The sequence below is a fragment of the Gopherus flavomarginatus genome, chromosome 8 (genome assembly GCF_025201925.1).
Source record: "Gopherus flavomarginatus isolate rGopFla2 chromosome 8, rGopFla2.mat.asm, whole genome shotgun sequence".
NCBI classification, from domain to species: Eukaryota; Metazoa; Chordata; order Testudines; family Testudinidae; genus Gopherus; species Gopherus flavomarginatus.
Genome location: NC_066624.1, coordinates 10,850,722 through 10,860,135, shown reverse-complemented (window position 1 = coordinate 10,860,135; position 9,414 = coordinate 10,850,722). Strand labels below are relative to the sequence as shown.

At 38.2% G+C, this 9,414-nt stretch overlaps 1 protein-coding gene across 1 annotated transcript; it reads right to left on the bottom strand.

The window, feature by feature from the left end:
* Positions 1–1,379: 1,379 nt before the first annotated feature.
* Positions 1,380–4,586, bottom strand: LOC127056886 (heat shock transcription factor, X-linked-like). The gene is made up of 2 exons (XM_050965219.1): positions 4,014–4,586; positions 1,380–2,057 (listed from the first exon to the last, which is right to left on the bottom strand). Exons 1-2 carry the CDS (start codon positions 4,575–4,577, stop codon positions 1,380–1,382), a joined length of 1,242 nt encoding a protein of 413 aa, XP_050821176.1. The 5' UTR covers positions 4,578–4,586.
* Positions 4,587–9,414: the final 4,828 nt, after the last annotated feature.

The following is a 9,414-nucleotide window of genomic DNA, read 5'->3' as shown; positions in this document are numbered from 1 at the left end:
TGTATTTAAGATGCTGTTGCGGCACTGATGAAATGCCTGTGTTACCGCTTTTGAAATTTTGGGTCTCTCTGTGGTTCTCTTCTTGCATGAAGTCCAGCTATCTGAGCTTGGTAGGGGTGAGAGTATTTCTTAAAATAAAGATTGCCATATTGCTTTGGACTTCTGATTGAGATCACTGAACATATTTCAACCTCTTAGTTTTCCCATTTCCACTTTCAAATAAATTCATCTGGAGCTATATACTGTTTTATAATTCTGAGCTTTAAATTTAGCATATTTTTCAGCCTCTCCTCTGATCACTTAAGATTTTTTACCATATTGTTACTCCCCTGTCCCCTCCTCTTCAGTGGAGGAAATGTAACTGTTAATAGAAATTTAGATGTATCAATGCAAATACGGGTTAAATGTAATTGTTACTGCCCTTATGAGTTTTAAATATGAAGATTGTGGGTATCTAAATTGTCACAGAGTTCTAGACTCCTTGAAACTAGAAATGAAAGAGACCTATTCGGAAATCCAGTCGATCTCCCAATGGCCAGAACAGAATTCTTCCCTGGAGTACATTTTCTAATGTTTATCTACACAGCTTTATATGTCCCCAGGTGGCTTCCACCAGCTCAACTGAAAACTATTAGACAGTGACAGAGATCTCACTGCCAGGAAGCTTTTCATTTTTCCATTTTTAACTTCATCCTGTTAATTCTAGTTCTTGGAATTTCCCTAAATAATTCTCCATCTGAGGTACTTGCACCCTTCAAATACACTTTCCTCCTCCACTTTGTTTTTTTCTTGGCTGTTTTTTTTTATACAAGCCTTTTATAATTGTTCCTGATAAGCCAATCCCTACAACTATTATAGTTCTTTGAACTCTCGCCAATTAGTCAGTATCTTTTCTGGCACTGAAGTGAACTGAATGTAGTGCTCCAGGGAGTTAATGTTGTGGCTACAAAACGGAAACTTACTTTTTGAGAGTCTAGTTTTTTTAATAATAGTTGTGAAGTACTAGTACAAATACAAGAAGTTTACAGATAATTAGATCTTTTTCATTTAAACCTTCACTGGGAATCATGCCAAAGGAATGGACTTCTACAGACGGGCCCCAGTTCTGTGAAGTTCTGAGTGCCAGGATTGGGGTATATGGTCTCTATGTCTAAAAGATCTGTTAGAGTACTACTACTTGACTTGTTTTACATCTGGTAGGTGGAAGCATGCATTTTTAAGAATCTTTAACTCAGGCTTGTTTATGCTGGCTACCTGGGAAACTTAAGTATAGAGAAGAAATAAATACTCCCATTACTTAGACTTTTTAACCAGTTTAATTGTATATTGTTTTTAAAAGACATGATCTGGTTCAGCCATTATAAACTGTAATTTGTCAGTCAGAAGAGTTCTGCAGAATTTGACTTTGCAGAATCACAGCTGGCAGAAGGCTCAGTGTTACGATAGCAGTTGCATAAAGAACATGTCTGACCTGGAAAAGTAAACTGTTGGTTGAGAGTTTCTGTCAAAGGAATAGGTGAAGTTGCTGCCATCAACATTGAAAACCAGCGGTTCCAAAAGGACATTAAAGTAGTAAACTGAGCATTCATGAACACAAAGTCCTGGTAAGCTGAAGGTAAATGATGGAGTTCCATTGAGGCATCAAGCCCTGTTTCTGAAGTCAGAGGAAAATATGGACAAATTGAGCTGGTGGCATTAGTATCCATAGATGGATTTCTTTGCTGGTTATAAATACCATTTTGAATGGAGTTTTCAGTTCCATTTTCCAAAGGCCATGGTGTAGAGACTGGGTAGGAATGGGTCATTTTGCCATTCCATGCATTTATTGAATTATTTTGTAGATTGCTATGCATTGTTTCTTGTAAACAAGGTGTTTGCAAATCATTTGGCTGAACTGAATCTTGAAAGGCAATATATTTCTTTGGAGCAGCTGGCTTTCTTCTCTTCAGATTAGGACTGATGGGATTTGGCTGTTCATTACTTTTGATGCCAACTCTTCTCTTCATTCTCTGAATGAGAAAGGGGCACTCTCTTCTAAAATATGGATTGTGGTACAACTGGAACAAAATCCCGAACATTTTTTAAATTTAACATGAAACAATAAGGTTCAGAATGTTTTAACTTGTGAAAGAAACATAAGATACCTTGCCATAAATAATGTTGGTACCTATTGTCTACATGCTGTGAACTGTCATACTAAACCTCAGATTCTCTCTAGTAATAAAAAAGCTATCTAGTTCTGTGTCCCTTAGATAAAACTCCCATTTAAATTAATAGGAGTTTTGCCTAAGTATAAAATGTAGGATCTGGGTATAGTGTGACCACTTCATAAGACATGAAAGATTTTTCCAAATTTCATAGCTGAAAGACTTTTTTTTTTTCAATTTAAGTGAAATTATAGTAATTGGAAAAGGAAAAGACCTAAAATGCATCTTGTCTATCCGTATGAGGCAATGGTGTGGTGTTCTCTGCAATACTTTTTCTAGTGCTTTGCCTAATCTTATTTTAAGTGTCCCAAGCCAGAGGGTTTTAATCAGTTCTTCCTGATAATCAAGCCTATTAATCCCATTACTCCTAATTTTACTCCATAAGTAATATTATTGACAGTTTTGGTATTTATACATTTATATTTCTTGTTAAGTTATTTTTTCCCTATGCTAACAGTCAGTTCAAAAACTATATTGTTTATGACTTTGAGGTTTCCTCACATGCCAGCCACATCAGCCTTTTTGGTAGAGGCTGACATGAGACCTCTTTTCTAGATAGTACATAGATATGTTCATATAAATAAATTATTTAAACACTGTCTATCTTTTGATTTTGCTGTATACAACTAATGTAACTAGAATCCTCTAATATATATTACTTTGAGGACTTTTAAATCACTTCATATTTAGCAGTGTAGGTGGAAGACATTTGGGGCCAGATCTTCAGCACTACTCCAGCAACACAAAGCAGCCGTACATTCTACTTAAAGGGAGCTGAGGAGTCCCCTAACTAAGGCTTAGTGTATACTAAGACTTTTACATTGGTATAGCTACATCTCTTAAGGGTGTGAAAAATTCACACCCTCAGAGAGACGTAGCTATAACCACCAAACCCCTGGTGTAGACTAGTGGTCTCCAAACTTTTTTGATCGCGCACCCCATCAGTAAAAAAACACTTGAGCATGCACCCCCTGCCATGCTGAAGCAAAAAAAAAAAAAAAAAAAAAAATGCCGCTCAGAGTTGCCTGACGAAGCAACAACAAAAAAAAGCTCCTCCTGCCGTGCATCCCCAAGGATCCTCCTGCACACCCCTGGGGTGTGTGCACCCCACTTTGGAGACCAGACAGGAAAGCTCTCCCATCCCCTTACCTAACCTACCCTGCTCCTACAGGTTACATCAATCACCCTCATCTTAACCCGGTGGAAAATGGCTCTCTGCCCCAGCTACCCTCATGGGTCCCTTTACAGACTTCTGCCTTCTTAAACCCCCTTCCTGTAAGACAAGAGGAGGAAGTGTCTTTTTCGAGGAAGAGCAAACCTATTGTCCCAGTAGACAATCGTTGAGTGCTGATCATTCACCATTGGCTCTGGCCTCGCAGAGATATGACACAACCCTGTTCACCCCGGGGGGATCTACATCCATAGAGGCTTTCTACGACACAGTAATTTCATGATCAATTTAATAAAATTATCCAAAATTCATAAGTGGTACAGACAGAACACCCAACTCATCACAGCCTAGTTGTCCCTATGCCCCAGTCATCCCAGGTTTTTGGAACAGCTCCTTGGAATTATGGGCAATTGGTGTAATCTACGGCATCCTTCATGCTGCTCTATGTTATGTCAAGTGACTCACCCATGTGCCTGCCTGCTTAAGAATTGGGGCGGAACAAAGATAACTTAAAGCCATGTTTGTACCCCACCTTCTCCTGAGCTATGCCCAGGGCACAAAGGCTGAGACTCAAGGATGTGTCCCTTTTTGTAAAGCAAAGAAATTATTTAAAACATAGATTTCTATTACTTTACCAGTATTCTTGCTCTGGTTCTGTTTTTCTCTGCTTGAAAACGAGGAAAAGTGATATTTTTACGTATTTTACTGAATCCGTAGAGGTTGAGTTGTCGAATGAAGCTTTTCATGCTATCAGTATCAAAAATCCTTAAGATGCCTCTTCGATCTAAGATTTCTCTCTGAAAGCAGATTTCATCTATAATAACACAATCTCCATGATCATTCCAACCAATAGACTTGAACTCATCACTTTCTACTATCTTCCACAGTTTTTTGGGAAAGGAGAGAGAAAGAAGTACATTTATCTCACCTGTTTCTACTTTACTTTGGTTACAGCTATGGCAATGCAGTTTTTTGGAGAAGCTGGCATCTTCTTGCACTTCATAAGCATGTTCTTCCAAAATGTCCTTTACAGGTAAATCTCCTGGTATGTTCTGGTCCAGCATTAAAGAAACTGCTGATGAAAGCTTTTTCTCTGATTTTTCAGGACTGAAGGTTTTTTTGTCAGTGGATATTAGCGCAACTGCCATATCAAACATAAATTTAAAGTTGTCTTCTTTTTCTGAAGTGTTTGTAACCATGAATCTAGATGGAGTAAGTTAAACCTGGAAAGGTAATGTTGTACTCAGTCCAGGATAGTTCTAAAGACGTGATAAATACTTGCTTACAGTGTAAGGTGAAGTTCTAGAATGTTGCGGTAGTGAAGCGACACCATGGCTGTGACATATACGTTTTTTGTTACTCTAGCGATGTCATAAATTCTAGTTATGGTGGCAGGATAAATTATTTACGCAGGTATAAAATATACAGGGCCAAACTGGTTATTATTTATTTAGTTTTGTACAAAAATTAAGAGGGCACCTATCCAGGGCTCTAGGAAATCCTGCCATAAATTACACAAAGAATAAAATTAAACAGCCTGCCTTTCCCCACAGATCCAAACTCCATCATAGCCCCTTGTCTGCTGCAGCAGTCTGAAAGATTGCCTTGTAGTGTTCCCTGAAGGCCCATAAACCAGGCCTATTTTGAATCTGAGGGGGAGCAACTTCCAGAACTGAGAGCACCTCTGGAGAACACTGTACTGCCAGCCTCTTCGTTGTTACACTGAGGAGGATCCTGCTTGGGTGTCTCCTCAAATGCAATCTCTGGCAGCTTGGGCTTGGCCACATTTAGAAGTGGTGTAAGTTACTATAAGTTAGACTTCCTTAGACAGAATCACGTCCACTTACTGATACAGAAGAGTGCACATCGGAGTCTAAATTGGAGTAATTTAAATGGCTGAGGAGCTGGAAGAAGATAAAAGGAGAAATGGCCTACTGCCACCCTTCCTTTCTACAATTCTTTCTTCTGGCCCTTGGTATGTGAGTTACATCAGCTTAGACTTTCCGATTCTCAGTTAGACTCAGCAGGCCAAATTCAGAGGTAATATGCAAACTGTAAGTTACATGTTAAGTGGGTGTAATTCTAAAGGAGTCTTGAGTGGGTTTCAGTTGGAGGTAATGCATACTTTGGGTTAGATTTAGACTCTCAAGTTCACCAATATATTTGGGCCACGTTTTGTGGTTTGAAAAGTAACCTTCCCAGTTGGAAGACAATGGCTTCAGCTAGAGTTGTTTCACTTAATTTGATTTATTTTTTTTAATTTGGGGAAGACTAGGGACATTAAGATATTTTAAAGTAAACATGATACAGTAGAGACCCATTCAACAAGTGATCTAATTGAATTTACAAGCTCAAATGGTACATTATACAGTTTTATTTTTAGTTCTCTGTTTGACTGATTCTTCCTATGATCTTATGCCTGTTTCACACTGCCCCCTATGCTAGGGACAGCCTGTCCTTTCTCATGTGCTAAGTGATCTCCAGCTTGTTCTTCAAATCTCTTCTTACATTTTTAGCCTATCACTGGTTTCCTTTCCAAAATGGTCTGCTCCTACCATTGTTCCTCATCTGTTATTGTTTATATTCCACCTGTCTCTTTTAGGACCCCATCCAGCCCCATTGACATTATGGGTGAAACTTACAGACTTTAATGAGAAAAGGATCCAGCCATTAGATTGTAAGAACCTTGGGACACTGACCTTGTCTACGTATGTGTTAGTTGTGTGTGTTTGTAGTGTGCACAAAATATATAGCACTGAACCAAAACCTCCAGTTACAAACATACCTGAATTTTAGTGAGATTCAGATCTGGGTCTGCAATTTGCAACTTGCCTTATCTCTGCAACAGGCCTAGCCAAAATCTTCAATAAACACACCCCTGAATATTGAAAAGTTTGGATCCAAACCTGTCAGCTTTGGACCATCACTAACAGCTATATACTTGTTCACATGAGATAAGCTAATATTCCTTCTTAGCGTATACAGGAATTTTTCTAAAAGATAAACAAACTATTGCTGTCTCCGATTTTCAGTTATCTGATATATAAATTGGCAGGTCTGTTTGAAATAACATTGAGAACTACTTAAATTCAGTTTATTTTGGCTCAAATTTTCTAAGTTTAAAATGGTGTTCACTGGTAACAGTAAAAATTAAATCTACTGGTAATTATTAGTTTATGCCAAAAAATCCAAAACAGTTTTCATATCACATCTGGTTCCTATGGGGTCAGTTTTGCACACTGCCTATTCAATTTCTTATTTGATCACAGGTTAAGGGTGACTTGAGTGTGTGACAATTACAAAAATGGTGCTGCTTCAAATTTATTTGCCAAATAATACAAGTGGCTTGTATTAATAATCATGGGGAAAAGATACCTCTTTTCTCCTGTGTCCTAACCAAGGTTATAAAAGGCGGCAATGAATTAAGCATGCTAATACAATCAGCCCAAGAATTAAATAGGTTAACAGTAGTATTATATAGCACTACCATGGTCTATGAGACTCTGCCCAAACTTGATGATTTTAAGTGTGGATTTATACTGCATAAGAAAGGCCACCTTTGTTAAATGATCCATTCTAAAATTTCTCTAGAAATCATTAAAATCCAGACCACATAGATGTGTCAATAGTCCATTAGTGCTACTGACCTCTCATTCAATACTCACCTCTGATGATGTTTGTGCTTCTAGAAGGTAGTTCACCTGTGCCATGGAATGAGATCTATAGCACATCTCCATGTCTGGCAGCCAATGGTCACAGCTCAGTTTTTTTATAGCACTTTGAATCTAAGGTATGACTATCCTTTGTTGTTCAGTGCATATGTTATTTTTCTTCCTATTGGACTTACAAAATTTCATTAAAAGAGCTGCACAGGATATTTAATTATCTGTTTATTACAGCTTTGGAATAGTACCAAGCCATAATCCATTGATCTGCTTTGAGAAACAATACACAATAAAAACAAAGTGTTTTCCAAACATTATTCATTAAGCCTCCCACCACCAGTGTGAGGTAGATATTATTACTCCCATTAAGGTAGAGGAAGGCTTAGTGACTTTTGAAGGTTACACAGCAAGCCAGTGGCAGAGTTAGAAACAGAACCCAGGAACTGTGATTCTCAGTGTTTTACTCTAAACAATAGACCACACAGCCTTTAATCATCTCTTTATGTAACAAATCATAAACCAGTCTGCATGGTGAGCCAGGTTTGGGGAAATATCCAAGCTAATTAGACCAAGACAATAGAGTGGTCACCATTAAATACTCACTACTTGTCAGCAGTATCCACACATGCTTATAGAAGATACCAAAGCTTTCTTCTGTACTTAGGATAGGAAATACCTATCCTGTAGGTTTGTTGGAAATGATGAAATGCATGGCTGAAGAAACTCTGACATTACTATTGAACCACAAAAAAGCAAAAGATGTTGCTGATTGTATAAAAACCTTGCAATTCAAAGGATTTAAAGGGGCACTCTTTGGCGTCATTAGAAGGTAACTCATTGCCCCACTAAATTTCAATGAAAGGTAGCTGAGGGTCCTCTTCTTACGTGTTGTTTTTCTTCGACTGCTCTGAAATGGTAACAGCCCCACCTTCAGAATATTGTGTTTAAAAGGTAAATCATAGAACAATAGGGACAAAAAAAAAGAGAAGCAAAGAATAAGAAGAAACCACAGAAAATTAACTTTCTGGACATTTAATTTTAATAAAATGGAAATTATTTAGTGCATGTGTCACTAACATTTGTTTTTCCCTTGCAGCCAAAGTTCTTACTGCAAATTTGGTTTTGAGGCTCTCCAGCTTCCAAGACAGCAAAAGCATTGGCAGTAAACATAATGTGGGGATGCCCTATGTTGATGAGGGGCATCCCCGGGCATAGAAATGGCAGAAAGAGATGGTATCATAGGCATGGAAAACCATGGATGAGAGAACTGCAATCTGGGAATCTGGCAGGCATTCGTAGCTGCTAAATCTAGGTGAGCACATTGACAAATAGGAAGCCTGGTTATGGGATCTAATCTTGGCATGGGATTTGGAGTCAAGGGGTGATGATAACTTAATGCAGCAATTCTTGAATCCATACCATAGCTGATACCTGGAGTAAAACTGGCATGTTTGTATGGATGAAAATGATACATTTTGTTCTTCTTGGTTTCACAATTAACTGTATTTTGTTCATGTGAACTTTGTCCTGTCAAGGCCATTGGGTGATATTTTAATTCACGGCTGTTAGACCCCCTTATCTGAGAAGGTCCAGGAAAGAGGAGGGAATGTTTGTTTGAATGGTCACAATATTTGTTCTTCATGGCTTCAAAATTTATTTTCTGTTCTTGTGAACTTTTCCCTGTCAAGATGGCTGAGTGAGTTTTTAATTCACCGATGCTTGCTCTCAGTTCTTGAGGAGGTAGGAGCTTTTGTGCACAGTTTTGTACAGAATGGGATGACAAATCAGTTTGCTGGCCACCACCGAAGCATGCTGAGGCACATTCCTGAGCATCTGGCATACCCACAGCTTTTATGTCAGTGCTGTTACCCTCATGCTCCAGGGTAAAACTTCTAGTTTTAGTGTTTCTTTTCGTTATCATTAACAACTGAATAAAGACTCTTGATGCTTGATAATACAACTGTAACAAAACAGACAGATTATTTTAAAGTATATCAATTCCAAAATAGCTGTGTATGCATGTGCAGCACTGGTTCTGGAAAGTACTCTCCCTTTTCAAGTTGCATTCTCAGCATTATTTTATAGGCCAAAATCTGCCATAAAATCTCTCCTGTGCACCTTGGTTTGTTTTCATTTATGTAAATGAGACACTTGAATTAGCTTCTGCTGCTTATCTTCAATCTGAATTATTTCTCCCATTGTTCTAAAAAAGAACTTGAAAAATCCATTCTCATCCCAGCCTCGGGGAAGCCTATCCTGCAAATGAGAGGACTTAATTATCAATGTATGCATTTTTAGCTTTCTAATTTGTATTTACCCTTACTCTTTCAAGAATAGTCTTTCAGTGGTCAACACTGAACTGATGCAGTGT

Excerpts from the sequence above, each read along its gene's own strand:
- LOC127056886 (XM_050965219.1), bottom strand. The coding sequence starts at position 4,577 with ATGGTTACAAACACTTCAGAAAAAGAAGACAACTTTAAATTTATGTTT. Across the intron at positions 2,058-4,013 it reads GAACCAGAGCAAGAATACTG|TTGTACCACAATCCATATTT; the intron begins GTAAAGTAATAG and ends ATTTTGTTCCAG.